This window comes from Anabrus simplex, chromosome 1, assembly GCF_040414725.1.
Source record: "Anabrus simplex isolate iqAnaSimp1 chromosome 1, ASM4041472v1, whole genome shotgun sequence".
NCBI lineage: Eukaryota > Metazoa > Arthropoda > Insecta > Orthoptera > Tettigoniidae > Anabrus > Anabrus simplex.
This window is the reverse complement of record NC_090265.1, coordinates 793,120,808-793,143,385: the sequence shown is the minus strand read 5'-3', so window position 1 is coordinate 793,143,385 and position 22,578 is coordinate 793,120,808. Positions and strand designations below refer to the sequence as shown.

At 38.7% G+C, this 22,578-nt stretch overlaps 1 protein-coding gene across 1 annotated transcript in view; it reads right to left on the bottom strand.

Annotated features, from left to right (window-relative positions):
* The window catches only part of LOC136857536 (uncharacterized protein CG7065), a 400,740-nt gene that overhangs the window by 196,493 nt on the left and 181,669 nt on the right, over nucleotides 1-22,578 (bottom strand). Inside the window, exon 10 of the mRNA XM_067136265.2 lies at nucleotides 4,200-4,236. Coding sequence (XP_066992366.2) covers nucleotides 4,200-4,236 — 37 coding nt within the window. The remainder of the gene's footprint in view (nucleotides 1-4,199; nucleotides 4,237-22,578) is intronic.

The following is a 22,578-nucleotide window of genomic DNA, read 5'->3' as shown; positions in this document are numbered from 1 at the left end:
GTTGAAAGAAGAATCCTACCTTCCAATACTTAACGTTTTTATAGCTAGTTCATGAAAATACAAACATAATCCAGCTTAAAGTCTAACTACTTAACCCTAGATTCATAAACTTTCGTCTCCCAGACTACGCACCCCTGTAGTTTCTGCGGGAATTTCCAGACACCAATGAACTGTGCCTTCCCCCTCCATCTATTCTTCCCCAACTATCAACATTCAGTGCTGACCTTGGTTTCAAGCATAAAGGTCCAATTGTTTGTTCTGCGATACGACCGTCGCCCGAGACGAAAGTTTATGATTCGTGAAAGTATTCGTGATTTGGACATAGCTGTAAATAGTGTGAACCGATCTAGAAAGCCAAGAATAACGACCGAGAGGATTTGACATGCTGACCACATGACACCTCATAATATGCAGGCCTTCGCGGTGAGCAGCGGTCGCTTGGTAGGCCAAGGCCCTTCTTCAAGGGCTGTAGTGCCACTGGGGGGGGGAGGAGGTTGTAAATAGTGTGAATATTTGGTTCATTGCAATAATGTTTTCTGTACGTAATACGTAAGCTTAACAGGATACTGAAATGGAAAATCTAGCACACAATGATGAATTGATAGCGGCAGTTCTTTCTGAATTAGACACAGAACCACTCTCTTCAGGAGACATTAGTGGTAATGAAAGTGATGCAAGTGAAGTTGAAGATGGTGTAGAAGAATCATTGCATTGGTCAGACAGTGATGCCGACCCTACCTTATTGCTCAACAGTTCAGAAGATGAAAGCGACCAATCAGGAAGTGAAGAACTTTGAACTTCATCTCAGGGCGCACATTAGGCAAGTACTGTAATAGTAATCAACATTCGCAATCTGACAGTGATAACGGTAACCATAAAACCGCCACCCAAATATAACTGTTCCCAGGAAAACGATTCTCAGAGGACGAGACGGTCATAGGTACTCCGCAAAAAACCCACAAAGGGCTGGAAGCCGAACACCAACTCGAAATATTATTTATACAAGACAAGGCCAGTAAATGATGGAGCAAAAGTGGAAAGTCCAATACATGCTTTCATTTTTTATTTTTTTTCTGATCATATACTAAACCAAATAGTTACCCACACCAATACTGAAATCACCGATAAAAATAAAAAAAATACAGAAATATAACCTCAACCAATTGCACAACTAATTTGGCAGAAATTAAATCTCTCGTGGGTCTGTTATTAGTGTCAGCTGCTTAGAAAAGTAACCATGTGAACTCTAAAGAATTATTTGACTCTAGTTGCAGTGGATCACGCTATGTATCTTGCATGTCAAAAGGACGTTTTGACTTTCTGATCAACGATCTTAGATTTGACGACAAGACAACCCGACCTTTGCGCCGTGAACATGATAAGTTTGCACCTATACGCAAGTTTTGGGATCAGTTTGTTTCAAGCCGCACTTGTAACTATATTACAGGAGGGTTCTTGCCAGTCGAACAGCTGATCGCATTTCGAGGCCGCTGTCCACTTTGCATATATATGTCCAAAAAGCCACATAAATATGGGATAAAAATCGTTTTGTTATGTGATGTTAAAACGAAGTACATGCTCAATGCGACCCCATACCTTGGTAAAGGTACTAATCCAACAAACCTACCTTTTGCCATGTATTTCGTGAATGAAATTACCTGGCCAATACATGGATCAAACAGAAATATTACCACCGACAATTGGTTCATCTCAGTTTGTCTGACCGATTCTCTGCATGGCAACCATAACCTGACGATCATTGGAACAATGAGAAAGGACAAGCCACAGATACCGCCAGAGATGAAAACAGTCAAAGGAAAGCTTGGGTCCTCCATGTTTTATGATGGTATAAAAACAATGATACACTATAAAGGAAAACCAAACAAGAATATAATCCTCCTTTCTACATGCCATGAAGTAGGAACAATAGCAGCCAGTGGAAAACCAGATATGGCAGAAGACTACAATGGGACTAAAGATGCCGTGGACACTTTCGATGAAATGTCAACAGTGATGTCCTCTTCAAGAAAAATGAGAAGATGGCCAATGTGTATCTTTTATAGTATGATTAATACATCACTTGTCAATGGATACATTATTTATATGCATATGATGGTTCAAAGAGGCCAAAGGCCACTTTCAAAGCGAGAGTTTGCAAATGAAATATCCGAAATGCTAATGGCTCCAAAGCTGCAAGAGAGACTTCAGACACCAACTATGAGACGCATCCTGAAGAGGACCATCGCTGAAATTCTTGGAAAATATGGCATTCCTGAACAGCCTCAACCACGTACTCCTGAAGGAAGAAAAATTTGTGCGTTTTGTCCATCAAAAGAAAAGAAGAATGACCCGATTCTTTTGAAAGACATGCCGAAGGCACATGTGTCTTCACCAGGCAAAACAGTGCACTGAATGGTGCCTATTGAAGAAAAACTGACCAGAGTGTATTGTCATCACTACATGTGATAGTTTTAAGTATAATATTCTGTATTGTGTGTAAAATATTGGGTTTATGCTTATTAAAGTGCTTTTCCTGTTGATAGTCTGACAGACGAAAGTTGATGATTAGTGTTACACTGGAGGGACTTTTATAATCCTATGGTTAATTAAAAGGTTAATACTTGTTTTGTTCCTGAAGTATGGAAATCTCCATCTAAAAATAATGCAAATGCAAAAATTAGCACTTATAATTAAAAACACTAATGGTAAGAATGAGGTTGGAAATGTGCATATGTTTGCTAAAACACAAAGTTTATATCAAGTAACAAAAATAACAGTTCCAGCTTACTTTCTGAAGAAATAAGATCACTTTGTACAAACACATCTTACTCATAGATGTAGATTTTCTCATGGACATGACCATCGACAGGTTGTGTGTGTTTTAGCATACCTAACATATAAACATCTTTCTTTTCTATAACAAGATTTGTTAGGCATGGAGCTCACTGGTATTAGCAGCATAATTGTACCTCACCGTGTTGTACCGATGACGGGAGATGGGACCTGTTTTTCTATTCCCTATATTACTTATAGTATGGCATTGACTCGTTGGCTGAATTTACTAGGACTATTCTCATGCCTAAGAATGACACAGCAGCAAGCATCAATGATTCTTTATTGGACGAACTTCTTTCCACATACAAGTCTGTGGACTCCATAGTGGAGACAGAGGACTTGGTCAACTACCCTGTGGAGTTCCTCCACACTTTAAATCCACCAGGTTTTCCACCTCACTATCTCAGTCAAAGCTAGAGAACCTATAATGCTGCTATGGAATCTGATATCTCCTACGCTCTTTAATGGCATCAGGCTGCAAGTGAAGTCTTTACATAGTAACGTGATTGAAGCAACCATCTTAATAGGATATAGTGTGCGAGAAACAGTTTTCATGACCCACATTTCTTTGATTCCCTCCAACTACCAGTTCCTAATCAAACTGCAATTTCCCATTAAACTATGCCTCACAACGACAATAAACAAAGCTTAGAGGAGGTCTTTTAAAAGTTGCTGATGTGGATTTAAGGAACAATTGTTTTTCCCATGGCCAGTTACACGCAGCTTGTTCAGGTGTAAGCTCTCCTGACAGCCTTGTGATACTGCAACCACAGTGGCAAAAGAAAAATGTAGTTAACAAGGAAGATTTCTAAAACAACCTGACTTCAACAATCACCTTGGACAACAACATCTGAACAGCAGTAGAATTCAATTGTGACTGGCTGCAGGCAAAAGGAGACTGCCTTTATAATGAGAACTCCCCAACTCGAATGTGACTGGAAGTAGGAAAGTGGGCCTGCCTTTGTAGTGAACACTCCCCAAAACAATTGTGACTAGCACTATACCAGATGGCCTGCCATTACAATGAAAACTCCCCAACTCGATTGTGACTTCAACACCAACCTTGGACAACATAATTTGAATGGCAGTAGGCAAGGGACCCTGCCATTATGAGAACATCCAGGGGTCTGCCATTATAACAAAAACTCCCCAACCAGAACTTTACATGAGAAATAATGCATGGCGATACACCCACTGTGTTACTCAGGTAATGTTAAGAGCAATTCAATGACAATGCAATAAAATCTGACTCACAATCCATACAATATTTTATGTAGAATTCCATATATAATGTAGAATTACATAGCAAAGCATGGGTACATGAGCTAGTAACACTATATAAAAATGTTTTTAAAACCTCTTACCTCATATTGTTGGGAGTAGTATGACTATGAAATGAACCTGAAAAGCAAAATGAAGTAAATTATTTTTCTTATTCAATCAGGGCAAAGATTACCTAAATTAACAAGATAATAACACAAATTAATACAAATATGCAGCTTGGCAATCCAGTTCAGAAGAAAACTAGTAACATTATTTTTAAAAATCTTCCTACTCAATTTACAATCCTTTATGATGTTCTGAAGAATAATTAATGCTATGTATTTCCTATCTCCGTAACTGCTATTGATTTTAAGAGATGTCAAATGTACTGACATTTTGTTCAGAAAAGATGTGATAAAGAGAATATCAACAGTAACCTGTGGACTTTTGTGATACTCAGGGAACAATACTCAGCAGTAGCACAAACTATAATTGTGAATAATTAAAATCAAGTTATATACAATCAATCAAGTAACACTGTAACAGCTTTCAAGAATAAATTCAGAATGGTTAAAACTCACTGAAGGTAAAACACAATCTCAGCAATTACACAATGGAAAGAATAAGTTCAAATCAAATAAATTGTTAGATAGACAATTGAGGAGCATTTTTTCAGAACTCGATAAATGCAAAAATTTTTGAAATTGAGTTATGCATGCCAATGTTATCAGTTTGACCTTGCTCACCGCCCTGTGCAATCATCCTTTGCATAAGTCGATATTTGCCGTGTATAGAAGTGGTTGAAATCACTAGGTTTTTGCAAAAGTCGATATATGCTCTCGGAAAGTTAAAGCAAAACTCGATAAATGCAGTTAACTATTAATCACGTGGCATTCTCGTGGATAATCGGAAGTGTTATTCTGTGGAACAATGGAATGCCGCACTCCTTTATTGAAAGGATGTATTCTTGGAACTGCATGCCACATGTTCCCGCAATTAGCCCTCATTGTCATCGACAAAATGAAACTCACTTCTTGAGAAGTTTTAAACAAGTTACTGTGTGAGGAACTATTTCACTCTACAACAGTATGAATAATGAATCTGAATATTCTGAAGCTGGCGTGCCGGTTCAGGAATGTGTCAAGTCTAGATACAAGAAGAGAGAACTTAGAAAGCTGGCTAGAAATAAAAACAAACCTAATATTAAATGCATTCATGGACTCAAAGACTTGCCCACAAGTAAAAAAAGTAAAAGGATAAAACGAGGCAAAGCTGCTAACTCTGCTATGAAGATATCACAGAATTCCATCATCATGTGACTTCTTTAAACACCGATCAAGACAAGTTTCTACTGAAGTATATGCACATTTCCACACCTCAGCATAGGGTAGTGAACATCGAAAGTGCTAGGAAGAAGAAAACTGTTTCTGTGAAACAGCGTGTAGGAAGAAAACTGGTGAAATACTTCCTGTCTGTGCTGCAACTTTTCAAGTTATTTCTGGCATGTCAAATGACAGATTATCTTATCTGGCTAGTAGGTTTCATCATACTGGGAAGTTACCTAAGGAAAATCGAGGTGGTGACAGAACAGACAAGGAACACAAGGACATAACGGTTGCCATTAAAAATCACATCAAAGGTATAAATGCAGAGAGAGCCATCATGGCAGAGGAAAGTCTAAGAAAAGATATTTACCGTCATATCTCTCAGTTAGAAACAGAATCCTCAAGAGGCTGCAACCAAGTTGCTTCGGCTTTATTGGACTTTCTTTTTAACCTAAAAAAGAAACTGCACAATGATGGCCCTACCACGAGACATTTATTCTCAGACTCTTGCAGCAGCCAAAACAAAAACAGTGTCATCCTGGCCACACTTACTGCTTTCTTGAAAAAAAAAAAAAAAAGTACATTAATCAATAATATTCTCTATTTCTTCCCTATTCGGGGACACAGCAACATGGCTCCAGACAGTGTTTGGTAGTACTGAGAAATCTTACAAGTGACGGGAAAACATTCTATCTCCCAAACAATACTATGATATCTTAGAGAAACATGGCACCCTTAAAATTCTGAGCAGGGTCTGGGAAATCAAAGATCTAAAATAGAGTTCACAGAAGGTACTATGAACTAGGTTGCCATTTAAAATGAATAGTCAACGTGTTATCACTATAATAAGAGACATAAGAGAGTCTCCGTATCAGTACAGGATACCTACTTCGCATACCCAGTGGAAATTGAAGTTCTGAAAATCAAATCCAGCCATGAAGTATTTAGAAATCCTCAGTTTTACCAAAGAAAAATATGGTGAGCAATGAAAAGAAGAAGGATGTTCAAACTCTGTTAAAATTTTTTGAAATACCGGATGATGCTGTGGATTTCTACAGGGTCGTGTTAGAAGACAAGTAACAGACTTCTGATGGCAATGTGTTTTGATGAGTTGAGTAGACTTTATTTTGTAAGACTTAATTTTAATTTAACCTGTGTGATGTTAATGTGTCCATTCATTACAATAGGATTGATAATATAGGTCAATACCTTATTTTGTTTTTTATGTTACATTGCTTGATGTTATAATATATATAATAATATTATGTAATCTTACAATACCAAGTAGCCTATATTATAAAATGTATGACAATGGAGCTAAAAAATCAATAAATATTCAAACAATATTATTCACAAAATAACAAAAATAAAAGTAAGTAAATAATACAATAAACAAAAGTATATCATTCAGTTAGAGTATTAATGTGAAGTTCCACTTTACCAGAAAATTTGCATATATCGACTTTTGAAAAAACTTGAGAAAATTATCTTCTAATCTTACCTGATCCACCTTAAGTTTCAACAAGTTCTATTCAAGTAACGTGCTTGTCTCTATTGGATCTAATATCGACAAATAACCTTACTCCTTGTGGGTGGGGTTAACTTCCAATAAGTAACCAGGGGAACCTGACCCCTACAGAGCGCGTCCCCAGGTGGCGGATAGGGAGCTCCTACAGTATGTAGGGCTGGTTGAAATAACCAATACAACCCGCGGACCAACAGGTAGCCCAATTCCTGGGGGTTTTAAAATACTGGAACACCCTCTCTCCAGGGGTCATAAATATAGAGGGCCCTTGCCCTGGGTTAAGGGTGAAGACCTCAACGGCATCTACGGCGGAGAAGATGGACTTCGGTACGGCGGAGATGGCGGAAGAGGCAACCCATCCTTCTGGGGTGTACAGATGGAACCTACTGCCTTGTAGGACGAGGAAGGCATCCTCAAAGGCTAAGGGAGTAAACCCTGAAAGAAAATCCTCTTATGCGTTAGGCCTAGCAAGTCAGCAGGAGAGTATTGAGTATAGTTGCTTTCAATAAGAAAAAGAGCCTCGGAAAGAATATTATAGACCGGACTGACACGTCCTCTCAGACAATTGTAAAGTATGATGACCGTAAGGCTGATGATATACAATGTTCTGAAAGGAAACCCCAAATAAAAAAGAGACCCAAATACCGAATTGGAACTATGAACATTCTATCATTAACTGGAAAGTTAGAAGAACTCCTAGACATGATGGATAGAAGAAATATCAATATTGGGATTAAGCGAGACCAAATAGAAAGGGATTGGATGTAAGACACTTCGTGGAGGTTATAAATTATACTGGAGTGGACAGGAGAAGGTAGCGAAAAATGGTGTTGGATTCTTAATTAACGAAAGGACTGATGCTACAGCTGAAGTTATCTGCAAAAGTGATAGAATCATTAAAATGTCCATGAAAATGGAGAACACTAAGTACACCATCATACAAGTGTATGCCCCACAGACAGGCTGCAGTGAGGAAGACAAAGAGAAATTTCGGCAAGACCTGGAAGATACTGTTAATGAGGAAAATGTTATTATTATTGGAGATCTAAATGCGCAAGTTGGGGTAGACAGACTTGGGTACGAGAACATCATTGGTCCACATGGATTTGGACAAAGGAACCCAGAAGGAGAACAACTATTAGATCTGTGCAGAAGAAGTGATCTTATAATCAAAAATACATTCTTCAAAAAAAGAGACAGTCACAGAATAACAAGGTACAGTTGGGATGGCCAGTATAGAACACTGATTGACTACGTAATCACAAATAAAGATGGTGGCAGGTACATCACAGATGTAAAGGTCATCCCTAGTGAAAGCATGGACAGTGACCACAGATTGTTGGTAGAAGACTTCAAACATAAGACAAATGAAACGCAGAAACTTATTACGAAAAAACCAAGGATAAAAACTTGGAAGTTGCAAGAAGTCCAAATAAAGGAAGAATACAAACTAAGGATTCAACAGAGTTTGCCGAAGTGTGAAGTAACCAGCGTTAATGAAGAATGGAAGGCCTTCAAAGACACCTTTGTGGGAGAAGCCAAAAACCTATGTGGAGTTACAAGTTCTATCAAAAGAAAAAAGGAGACACCATGGTGGAATGATAGAGTGAAACCAAATAAAGAAGGCACTGGACAAGGAGAAACAAAAACAGGGACAAGAACGAAATGAACAAGAAATACAAAGACTTCAAGGAGTATACAGGAACAAGAAACTTGCTGTAAAGAACATTGTAAGGGAAGAAAAAGAGAAGAAATGGAATGAGTTTGCAGACAAACTGGAAGAGGACAGTAGAGGAAATATGAAATTGCTATATAGAGTAGTGAAAAACAAGCGAAGGGATCAAGAGACCATAAAAGCAATAGAACGTGGTGATGGAACTCTGGCACAAGAAGAGGGAGAAATTAAACAAGAACTCAAGATCTATTTCGAAAAGCTGCTGAATGGAGATACAGAAAACATAACGGATAGAGGAGAGCCAAGTCGAGGAACCACAACTGAACCACCAATTACATGGCTTGAGGTTGAAAATGCGCTCAAGAGCATGAAGAAAGGAAAGGCAGTGGGCGTAGATGAACTAAGTGCAGATATGCTGAAAGCAGCGGGAGTTCCAGGAATCCAATGGCTCTATAGACTGCTCAACAAGATATGGGAGGAAAATACTATTCCTGAGGACTGGAAGATGGGCATCATTGTACCTCTGTTCAAGAAAGGAAGCCGAGGAAAATGTACTAATTACCGTGGTATCACACTACTGTCTCATGTCCTGAAAATATTGGAAAAAATAATAGAGACCAGAATCAGAGATATTGTTGAACCAATTTTGGAAGAAGAGCAGTATGGTTTCAGACCAGGAAGGTCAACTACAGACCTTATATTTGCAATTAGGATGCTAATGGAAAAATACTGGGAGAAGAACAAGCCTTTATTCCTAATATTTTTGGACATTGAGAAAGCATACGATAGTGTACCAAGGGAAAGAATTTGGCAATGCATGAAAGAACTTCAAGTGCGAGACAGCCTCATAGACAAAGTGAAAATGTTGTATAGTGGGAACAGAAGCTGTATTCAAGTAGGATGTGGCTTGTCGGACTGGTTTGAAACAAAGAGAGGAGTGCAGCAGGGCAGCTCATTGTCACCACTTCTATTTATTATTGTAATGGATGTAGTAATGAAATCTATTAAAAGGAAAGAACACGGAGATATCAAAGCCTTCACATTTGCAGATGATGTTGCGATCTGGAGCGACTCAGAAGATGAATTGGGAGAGAGAATACAAAGCTGGAATGAGGAGTTTAAGAAATATGGTTTAAACATCAGCAAGACCAAGACGGTGGTGATGAAAGTGTATGGGGAAGGAGCAGAACCAATAGTCATGTTAAATGAAGCTCAACTGGACAGCGTTCCAGTTTTCAAATACTTTGGTAGCGTTATATCAAATGACAACCTAGCAAAACATGAGGTGAACAATCGAATCAATAAGGCAGCACAATTTTACCACCAGGTAAGACACCTGCTGTGGGATGAGCAAATACCCATGAAAACAAAAATGACATTGTACAAGTCCTATTATACACCAATTCTTACATACAGTCTCGAAACCACAACACTGACCAATAGAGATAATTCCAAACTTCAGGCAGCTGAAATGAAATTCCTACGCACTATGATCCAGAAAACTAGGAAAGACAAGATTAGGAATGAGAAAATTAGAGAAGAAGTAGGAATAGACAATTCTCTCCTAAATAAGATTCAGATATCAAGACTGAAGTGGTTTGGTCACATGAAGAGGATGCCAGTAAACAGAACTGCTAGGAAGGAATTTGACAGAAAGGTAGAAGGAAGACGACCCGTGGGAAGGCCACGAAGGAAATGGATAGATTTAGTTAAGAGCGATGTAATGCTGAGAGGTCATGATTGGGACAAGTTGGTGGAGGAAGAATGGTACAAGGACAGGATGAGATGGAGGAGGCTCATATACCACACCCGGGAAACTGGAGATGGTTTAGGATGATGATGATGATCGACAAAAATTTGAAATGTTTCGTGCATATGCTTCTAAGTGGGAAAAAAAACCCCACACATTTCCTGAAAAATGTTTGCTGCAAATGTCGAGTTATGCAAAAAACGCTCCTCAATTCCTGTGGAACACATTTAAAAGCCGAAATCTTTTGGATGATCTATAACCGCTGATCAATTTATGTAACAGGAATGACAACAAGATTACAAGAAATTAATTCTAATATAACAGGTTATCCACCTGCTCCTTGCGATCTTGTCTTATACAACCTGCCGTGTTTACTATAATTCTGAAATACATTGGTCCCTTCCCATAAAATGGATCCCCAACTGTTGTTGCTCAGTGTGGCCGACTGGTGTCTCAACCCCCTTCCCCTCCTGCCATCACAACACACCTGCCATTGATCTACATTCGTCTTCAGTCTTAACTAGCCTTTGTGTGCCTCACCATCAGTTTCTGGGCGTCTTTTCTGTTTTTGTGCGTTTGTTTTGAAGTGTAGAAGTTCATGCACAATGGATTCAAAAAAGAAGTGTCGTCAAAACTCAGCTGAGTATTTAAAATTTGGTTTAATCACGTCACTGCAAAATGTGCACTTTCCACATTGTCTTTTGTGAGATAAAACATTAGTAATGAAGCCATGAAGTCTCCACGAATGAAAGATCATTTATCAAGAGAACACAGTGATAAAGTGAGTAGAGAACGTGGTTATTTTCAACACCTCAAAGCTAACGCTGATAAACGGCCCAAGGCGAGTGAATTATTCAAAAAATGAGCAACCGACCTGGACAAAGGTCTTCTTGCTTCTTCATTGATCACTAAATGTGGTAAACCTCACACAAATGGCGAAACTCTTGTTTTACGTCTACCAAAAAAATGGTTGAAATCTTGCTAGGTGAGGGCCCTAGCAATAAGTCAATCGGTTCCTTTGAGCAACAATACTGAGTCCAGGAGAATTAACAAAATGACCACGAACGTTGAATTCAAACTCGCCAATTTGTAGAAGAAAAAAAAAAGAAAAGGTAAATTTGCATTGCAGATTGATGAATCAACTGTGACTGATAACAAAGCAATTATCTTACGTGAGGTTTATCAATTAACAAAAGGAAAATACTGAGGAAATGATGTTTGCTAGAACTTTGATCACTGATACGAAGATATCATAGATTTTCGAAGTGGTGCAAGATTATTTTGAGGAAAAAGGGAGTCCCCTAACAAACGTGAGCGCTTCCGCAACAGATGGTGCTCCTGCCATGTCAGATGATGATGATGATGCTTGTGTTTAAAGGGGCCTAACATCGATGTACAAGTGGTACGAAATGAAATGTCAACAAAAAGTTCAAAATCATCCACTGACCAAAATAAAAAATGTCATGAAGAATGAATGGATGGACATGAACAAAACAAAAAACCAGTGGATCCGACTCAAGAAAAAGATCATAAAGAAGAGTATTACTGACCAAGTAACCACTTATAAAGCACAATCCTGAATCGAGGATGCTTGATGTCTAAAGGGGTCCAAAATCCAGGTCTAAGGCCCCTCAGAATGGTACTTATCGCTAGTAAAGTAGAACCATGGTATTTGTCATGTTGGGATACTAATAAAAAATAGCGAAGACTCACGGTGGGCCACACATGATGGTACTACTCACAAGTATTTTACGTCATACAGGTAACGCAGACCTATGGTGTTTCTCACACAATGGCGCCACTCATAGCCAACGCAAACCGATGAGGTTCCTCACCTAGGTGTACTAGTCACGGGTGCCGATATTCCCGTGGTGTTCCTCACATAGTGGGTACTAATCATAGGCAGCACAGACCCACGGTGTCGCTCATATAGTGGTACAACTCACAGGCAACGCGCAGACCCGCGGTGTTGCTCACATGGGTACGACTCACGGGTACTGGAAACCCACAGGCGAACCAACTCACTGCTTATACTAATCACAAACCTATTTCGTACCTAATATAGTGGTACTACTCGCAAGTAAAGGCGACCCATGGCGTTCCCCGCGTGATGGCACTAATCAAAAGTAGTTTCATGGTTCTAAGACAATCATCCCTTGGTCGCCCCTTTTAGTCGCCTCTCACGACAGACAGGGGATACCTTGGGTGTATTTTTCGCCTGCGTCCCCCACCCACAGGGGGTCTTGCCATGTCAGGTCGCCACGCTTGGTTTCTAGCTCACATCGTCAACACTTATCTGCAAAAAAATTGAGTGATGTCCTGCATGAAACCCTACAACTGGTTATTACTGGCATCAGCAATATCAAAGCTAATTCTCACAGTGACCGTCTGTTCGACAACTTTGCCATGAAAATGACTACGAATTTGAACGCTTGATTCTACATAGGGCCGTGAGCTGGCTTTCCAAAGGAAACTGTTTGCGCCGTTTCTTGGAATTATTTGACACGGTTACTGAGTTTCGACATGTCTGATCCTGTTTCAAGTGAGAATTTGAAGCAACGCAAGTTGGAACTTGCGTACATTACAGATATTTTTGAAAAAATGAACGAAGTCAATATAAGGCTTCAAGGAAACAAGATGAACCTTATCAAGGCCAAAGGAATTATTTCATCAGTCATCGCCAAGTTTGCTTTCACAAGGTAAATATTGGCCGTAAAGAACTGATTCAGTTTCCGACACTTAGAAGGTGTTCAGTGTCAGATAACGAGACTCCTGAGCTCCCAGAAGACAAAATCCTAATTTTTACTGATCACCTTGACCAGTTAAAAACTGATATAGAATCAAGATTTGAAGATTTGACCAAGTTACAAATTCTGGACTGGATTCTAGATCCATCCTCGTTTGAAGCTTTGGATAAGCTTGATAAATCTTTTCAGACAGAGTTTATAGATCTGAAGTATAACTGTGAGGCAAAAATCATTTTCAAGCAGAGCGGTTACGAGTTAACCTGGGTGAAGCTTATGGACACTTGTCCACAACTGTGGGGAGAAACTGAACCACTTCTCATCTCGTTCCCGTCAACATTCTTAGTCGAAAAGGGATTTAGTTCTGTTGTCCAGCTCCTCACAAAACAAAGAAATAAGTCGGAAATTTGCCTCAAAGGAGACTTGCGCCTGAACTTGACGAACATAAGTCGGATATTCGAGCTTTAAATGGAATCCATCAAGCACAAGGCAGCCAATGAAAAGGTAAAATAAAACAATAACAATGTTTTCGAAATTTCATTTACTTTTCCAAATTTAACTGTCAACTTTCTCAATTTTTCCAGATTCCAACTTTAAAATGGAAACATGTACCTCTGTTTTTTTTAATGTATGTCAATGATCTTAGTTAATTATTTCACTTCTTTGTTATTAAAAATCTGTAAAAAAATGTACATTTTAATTAAGAGTGACCCGATAAAACTGCTTTGGTTGTTTTTATATCAATGGTAGTAAAATTGTTTAACATTATATAACTGCTTTATTATTTACATTTTACTTCAAATTAAAATTAAGCATACAATGAAAATAAAGGGGGCGATAGGTGTTAGTCAACCTCCAGAAAGGGGAGATGGGCCACAAAAGGTTGGGAACCACTGGGCTATACCATCTTTTGGAAAGGGAAGGAGGATGCAGAGAACCGTATTCATGGGGTTGGATTCGCAGTTAAAACGAAACTGGTAAATGATCATCAGCTCACACCCATTGCATTCAGCGAAAGGCCCATGTCTCTCCGTACACCACTCTCTGGAGATAGGTTCATCACACTTATCTCTGCACATGCCCCCACCCTGAAAGCTGATGAAGAAACTAAGAACCATTTCTACCACCAGCTGAACACCATCATCACCAAGATAGCACCGTCAGACAAACTGCTACTGCTTGGAGACTTCAATGCCAGAGTGGGAAGAGATAATCGGTTGTGGGGAAGAGTAATGGGCAAACATGGTATTGGTAATTGCAATGCCAATGGTCTGCTACTTCTCGGCCTGTGTGCAGATCACGAGGTGTTCATCACAACACTCAGTTTCGCCTACCTAACTGTTACAAGACTACATTGATGCACTCACGATCTCAGCACTGGCACATCCTCGACTACGTCATCACCTGACAGTGTGACAGGAAAGATGTTCTCATCACTAAGACTGCAAGGTTTATTTATGATTGTTGGACAGATCACAAACTTCTAATCAGTCGACTCAGAATATCCTTCCATCACAAGCCCCGATGCAAGTTTGCCACTTTCAAGCTCTCAGATAAATCCACATCATCAAACTTCCAAAATGCGATCATGAGCAGACTGGCCAACAATCCAGTATGCACAAATGACGTGAAGCAAGAATGGTGAACACACCAAAGTGCTATCACTGAGTCAGCTGATGAAATCATCGGCTACTAGAAAAGAAAGAGGGCAAGACTAGTTCGAGGACAACAATTAAGAAATTCTGAGCCACATCAGTGCCAAACCGGAAGCCCACCAATCCCTTCTTCAAGATCCATCATCCAGTGTGAAGAAACAAGAGTGTCAGACTCAAATAAGAAAAAAGAAGAACAACTGGTAGCAGAAGAAGGCTCAAGAGCTCCAAAGACTATCTGGTGCCAGAGTCTTGCGGAACTTCTACGTGGGAATAAAAGAGATCTACCATCCATCTCGCTCTTCAATTAGAACTCTGAAAACAGTTGATGGAGCTAACACTTTTACCGATGGTAGAGACATCCTGGAGAGCTGGAAGGAACACTTCTTCACTCTTTTAAACGGAAGCTCCACTGCTTCTGATGACTTTCTATGGGATGTGCCACAACTTCCCCCCTCAACCATGGATGGCGATGCCACCAACTTATCAGGAATTCTGTGTGGCACTTGCTAGGCTGAAACCTAGGAAAGCACCTGGACCAGACAACATCCCTCTGGAACTAAAAGGTGGAGGCTTACCCCTAAAATCGAGGCTCTTCACCCTCATCCTCTCAATTTGGGAAGCCTAAAAAGTACCCGACAATCTATAAAATGCCAATATCATTACTATTTTCAAGAAAAGTGACCGTAGAATATGTGACAACTATCATGGCATTTTCCTGTTATCCATTGTAGTTAAACTTCTCGCAAGGATCCTGCTTAGCTGCCTGCAAGTCATCTCCGAGAGGATTCTACCAAAGTCTCAATGTGGCTTCCGAGCCCCCAGAGGAACTGTTTTTTTTTTTTTTGCTAGTGGCTTTACATAGGTAGGTCTTATGGCGACGATGTGATAGGAAAGGCCTAGGAGTTGGAAGGAAGCAGGCGTGGCCTTAATTAACATACACCGCCAGCATTTGCCTGATGTGAAAATGGGAAACCATCTTCAGGGCTGCCGACAGTGGGATTTGAACCCACTATCTCCCGGATGCAAGCTCACCGCTGCGCGCCCCTAACAGCACGGCCAACTCGCCTGGTAGAGGTACAGTTGACGTGATCTTTTGTGCAAGGCAATTGCAAGAGAACAACAGAAGCCTCTCTATTTTGTGTTTTATGACCTGGAAAAGGCTTTCGATAGTGTTCTAAGACTCGCTATGTGGGTAGTTCTGAGAAACAATCCGTAGAACAGTTTTAACCTCAAAATTTTTGCACAAGTGGATGTCAATTTGTATATATTTCTTTCATTTGTTTTATGCCAATTGTGTGCATGTACATTTGTTTAGTTATTAGATGTTTTACATTAAGGCTGAAGATGGCCAGCCCCGGCCGAAACTTGTCCCTAATTAATGTAATTTAGAATACTGCATATTATACTATTGAAACGTGGACCATTACTACATTAATTTAATAATGATATTGTAATTACAATTCAATACCGATCAGAACCATGTAGTTTATAACCTATGATATTGAGAATTCACTGACATTCGTCGGTGCAGGTCCTGAGCCCCAGGAAGGAATCAAGTGATGGCATGATGACGCGGAATGCCACAGAAGAGAGTCATGTCTACAGCATAATAGCCGCCTAGGTACGTATCTATATTTCTCTAGTAATAATGGTATTTATTAATTTACCGCTAATTTTACTGTAGATTTGTGTGAAAGTAATTATTATCTTCCATTTAGCATAAAAATTACAATGAAATTTCGTGGATACAATTTGTTCAAAGAACCTTGCACACTGTTGTTTCATCCTCATTACTTTCACTGTCTACATCTGGAATGAGTTTTTATCCATAATCATCATCATAAAACATTTCAACAGCTTCTTCAACAGATATAAACTTACTGCTCGTCACACTGTGTCTTGTTTGTGGCACTAACACAACAAAACTGGAGTCAAGACCGAGGGCTTGGTATGTGCTGGGAAAGAAAATTATTTATGCTGGATGAATCAAGGTGGGAATTACTGTTTTGACATGTGTTAATGAAAGTCAGAACATTGATCTACACACATCTATGAAAGAATAAAGGAACTATAATATGTAGAACAGTTTTAACCTCAAAATTTTTGCACAAGTGGATGTGTTAAATGGAGTTATTTAATCTTACAGAATAAATATGAAATTGACAAATTATTCCCAATACTTCAATTCCCTTATTATCAAAGTCCTGTAATATTTCAGACTATACCTACATCTCAACTAATTAATGCCCAAAAAATTATTAAATTGCTTAAAAGAAATATTTCCCAAAATATTTCCTTCATGTCAAATTCATATCCTAACCTGAGCAAGCAGATTAATTGAGAATGAATTAAATATCAAATATCATCTCACACTTTCAATCATAAATTCAACTAGACCAATTCACATGCAACAGCAACTCAAACACATTTATCTCCCACGAGAACGAGATGATGATGGAATATCATGATTAAAACAAACAAATTATTATAGGTGGCCATGACTATATCATTACATGAGGAGTTCTGTATTAGCACTATTACAGTAAATTCTAGTTTTCCTGAACTGACATAGATTTGTTGCTGTTGTTTTGAAACTTAAAAGTCATCTTTGAAATATACACTGAATTTTATAGTAGTTTCTTGGAAAATATGAAAATCATGGTGCTGTGAAGGATTAGTGACAGTTGCTATGGTTATTATAAACAAGTCCTTCATATTCTTTGAAGATTAAAGTTTTCTTATACAGTGAATATTTTAAAAACTGAGAAATTCTACACATTTTATATGTATTTTATATATATAAATACCATGAAGAAGTTGGCATGTTTACCTTTTTGTTATTGTACTGTATAACATCCAACTTTAACTTTATGAGGGATACATAACCTCTCCAGTCCAAATGCCAACCTCACCTTCTTGTAGTGAACAAACCCACTTCCACACACAAGGCTCTGACAACAGAGTCACGGCAGTATAACAGTTACATCAATTACGGTAGAAATACTGTAATTTCATCTAGTCCATTAGCTGAGAGGTGGCAACACCACCAATGGTCTTACTTTCTTCAGGCTAGCACCTCATCGGATTTGGCTGCTTCCAAGTCTTCCAAAAGGAAAAACCGGATGGATTTTAATGACAAAATGCCAAGGAAGGATAATGATAAGGATAATAACTGATGATCAACCAGATGACATTCTCTCCAAAAAGGATATTTCAATTGCATTAATTTCTGAAACCAAATGAAAACTCAAGGCTCAAAAGAAACAGTAAATTACCTACAATTCTACAGTGGGGTCCAGAAAGAGGTTTAGAGGCTAAGCGGGAATCATGCTCGTGATGCATAAAAATGTAAGTAGAACAAAAGAATTATTCACATAAGATTAAGGCTATCCAGGGGCTCTGCCTTATGTTACCCCAGTAGAGGGAGGAGTAGAAGACAATGTCAGTTTTTATGACAATTTTCAGAAAGTAATTACAAAATGAATAAGCAGGATATGATACTTTTACTGGGAGACATTAACACCAGGGTAGGAAATCGAAAATTTCAGAACAATATAGGAACAAATGGAGAAATATATTGTAACAGTAATGGAATTAAATTTATAGACTTTGTTCTCTTCAATCAGTTAAAAATAATGAATACAATGTTTTCCCCATTAGGAAAGCCACAACTTCACGATGGTCAGCTAGGAATCAGAAATTGTTCATTGATTATGTCCTCTGCAACCAAACACTAGCAGCATTCATTTTAGGAGTTAAGAGTAATCAGAAGTCCTGAAATGGAAACAGATCACTACTTAGTAGTTTCACAAGATGAAGAAAAAGACACCCTCCGCAGAACAAAATGAAATATCTTACACCAGGCGAGTTGGTCATGCAGTTAGGGGCGCGTAGCTGTGAACTTCCATTCAGGAGACAGTAGGTTCGAACCCCGCTGTCAGCAGCCCTGAAGATGGTTTCCTGTGGTTTACCATTTTCACATCAGGCAAATGCTGAGTCTGTACCTTAATTAAGGCCATGGCTGCTTCCTGTCCCCTCCTAGGTTTTCCCTATCCCATCGTCACCTGAAGACCTATCTGTGTTGGTGCAATTAAAAGGGGCCCCAGGGGCTCTGAGATTGGGAGTGTGGGTTGGCGACCATGGGGCCTTCAGCTGAGTCCTGGCATTGCTTTCACATACTTGTGCCAGGCTCCTCACTTTCAACTATCCTACCCGACTTCCCTCGGTCAACTCTTGTTCTTTTCTAACCCTAAAGGTATTATTAGGTTGCGAGGCCTAGGGAGTCTTTCATTTTCACGCCCTTCGTGACCCTCATCTTTCCTTGGCCAATACCTTCATTTCTCAAAGTGTCGGAATCCCTTCCCTTTTTTCTCTCTGATTAGTGTTATATAGAGGATAGTTGCCCAGTTGTACTTCCTCCTAAAGTACCACCACCACCACTACTCATAAAAAGAAAGTGATGTAAAAATTGTGAACATTACAGAAGAATTCTCACAGTTAACTCAGCTTATAAAATTAATGCAAATATCATTAAAGAAAAGTTGCAGAGACATTATGAAGATAAAATCAGGAATAGAGAACAAGGTTTCCAAAAAGGGCACTCCTGCACTGATGCTTATTTCACTATGAAGATATTAATACTCTCTCACTCACTCTGTAGGCTTCTGAGTGACGTGAAGTTCCCGTGCTGATCTCACAATCCTCTTCCATCCTTTACCATCTTGAGCCTCCCCTTCCTAGTTATCAATTTGGAGGATCCGGCATACCTTGCATCTCCTTCCACGTGCTTCGGGGTCTTCCTAAAGGTCTTTTCCTATTAGGGGATCCCTTTTATAGATCTACTGGTGCTCTGTTATCCTGCATCCTCAGTACATGACAAGTCCAGCACAGTCTGTTTGATTTTATCACACCCATTATAGTGTGTTGTTGAGCGAGAGTGTACATCTCATAATCAAATCTTTTCTGCCTGCTATGAGAGATAGGACTGAACCACAGGCCAAATATTTTTCTATAAACTTTATTAATTTTTTAAATATTAATTTAGGCCTTTGCTGGCAAGATGTAGTGTTTACAGTGCACTATGTCTTCTGGTATTGGGTAGAATAAAATTGTTACTTTCACTGACCTGCCTCAGTCTTGGCTTTAACAATATGAAAGTGGCTGAGGTATGAGTGACGCTAGTAATGCCATTCCTTATGCAGCCAGTCCCTGCTATGAATGGTGTGAAGATGACGCTCATAGGGTCGGTTGGTGCACAGATTTCAGTAGTGTACCGTTTCATTGCCCTGATCTTATGAAAGAAAAAAAAAACAAACGAAGTATTACAACATCTATATTTGCCATGCACCGTAGTAAGATGACATAGATTATGTAGTAGAGCAATAAATCTGAAGAAAGTACGGAAATATCAAGTTAAATAGACCGTGATTACATCATAAAATACGGACAGATAGAATCAAAGAAGCCGTGAATGCCTCAAAAAGAATACTAATTTAACGAACCAATTAAGCCACGATCGCGATGTAAGACAGTCAGACTTAAAGAATCCACGCGGCCGTGATCAAGAAAAAATGCTGAATGTTTTAAATTGTTAATGGCAAAGTGAACAATCAATTACGTTGAGCATCGAAACGATAATTCATGCGAAAAGTTGTCACGAGGAAGTTGCTACGGAGCAAAGATTGAAAAATAGTTAATACATCAAATAATATTAAAAAGATATTACACCAACCTATAATTTAACATCAGGCTTAACAAGGAGGAAACTTTTAAAAAAGGAGAAAAATATCTAATTTATTGGAGACTGAAAGTCAAACTGAAAGTTGACGCGAGTCACTTAAAGAAATAAAATATCGCCAACACAAGACATATTTACGAGAAGCTAGAAGTTAACTAGAGTACCATTACGAAGTTTGTAACTGAAAGTTGAAATTGAATATTTGGTGGAATTACCTGTTTAAAATCATAACTTAGTTACAGGAGAATTTCTTGAAAAGAAGCTGAATTGTGGTACTAATTATGATCTTGAATATGTTTCTGTCACATGCAATCAACGGCCTCATCATGAGTAACTAAATCGGAGATGGGACTGGCGACTGACCAACTCCACGCCAGCTGATTCCACAAGCCCGTAACTAGTTGCTACTGCCAATGTGTGACGCAGCTATGACCTGAAGCCGGCCAACTGCCTAAATATGACGAAGATGAAGTCTAGCCCAGTCCAGTAATGCCAGCAGATTAAAACTAAGTTCCGAGCATTTCTATTTATTCAAAGTAAATATTACGTAAATTTTAAATGTAGTAATTAGAGGTTAGAAGCATGTTTTTCATGAAGGTCTTATTTATATCTTCGAGATGTACTTTCAATGTGCAGTGTCTTCGCAAAGAAGTTATCATAATCGCTTTAAAACCAGAGAAATAAGTAATCTTCGATTGCAGAAACCAATATCCTTATGTAGGAATGATTTTAGCCAAATATGGAGAGATTTAAAACAATGTTTCGACGATTACCAAGGAAAAGTGAAACGCATAATGTGTTATAATCTAACCGTAATACGGAGGAGATGTTTTTGTTGGTTATTAAGACCTGGTTATCGACAGTACGTGGTCACATGTAAGTAAATATGTACTTGATTTGTTGATACTTGTATTTCTCGTACAGGAATGAGTGATTATGTGTTTTTGAATAGAAATATAACCCATTAATGCAATGTTCTCACTCTATGATAGAATATTGAGACTTTACGCTGCTAAAGAAGTAATATTAGATATTTATATGAGTAATTAAGAGTTTATTCATCGTAAATATGAGATTATGTATTGGCTAGAGCAATTTTGTTACTTTCATTGATCTGTCTCAGCTTTATCCGTGGCTTTGACAAAATGAAAGTGACTGAGGTATTAGTGATGCTAGTAATGCCATTCCTTATGCAGCCAGTCCCTGCTATGAATGGTGTGAAAATATTGCCCATAGGGTCAGTTGGTGCATGCATTTCAGTGGGCTTGGCACACTGATATGTAATAGCAACTTCTGGCTCAGTGAGGAAAGCAACGGGAAACTACCTCACTCCTCATTTCCCTAGTACGCCTCTTCAGTGATCCCTAGGCCATCTATGACAGCTGATGGCGGAACTGTGGAGGATCCAACCAGCCTTCGGGCTGAGGACTAAACATACACATACAAGTATAAATATTCGGAGGGATATGTTTGTAGAAATGAATTAGGTGAAGTTGTAATGTTTACGGTTGAAATATGGAGAGAGATGGATACTTGAGATTTATTGGTAGTAATTACATGATGTGATACTAACCATTGATTATATTTGACATGTTAGCGGCATGAATTTAATAACAATACAAGATATTTTGGGGTTAATGGGATATTCTTGTGGTAAATACGTTACGCAATTCGTAGGTTGATAACCATATATATAACCATATTTACTCATCGAAATAACATCTCCAAATAATAAATATTGAGGTAAACCTGAATTCTTCTAAGAAGACTTTACATGTTGCAACGAGTCTTGTTTGGTATTTGTTGTCGATGTCATCATTTATGAAAGGAAGCATTTTCTTGAATTAAGTCTCTGCCATTGATAAATAAATATTGTTACTAACTATATTATCTAAAATTCCATGAAACAGTAATTGAACTTAGACGCAATCATGAATCTCGATATATGCAAGACCTGATAGGATAATGATAATAATTTATTGTTAGGCGATACCTACATTTATTTCTTAGGAAATAATATGGATATATTTATCCAGAAACTTGGTGAAAGTGATTGATATTTCTCTCTC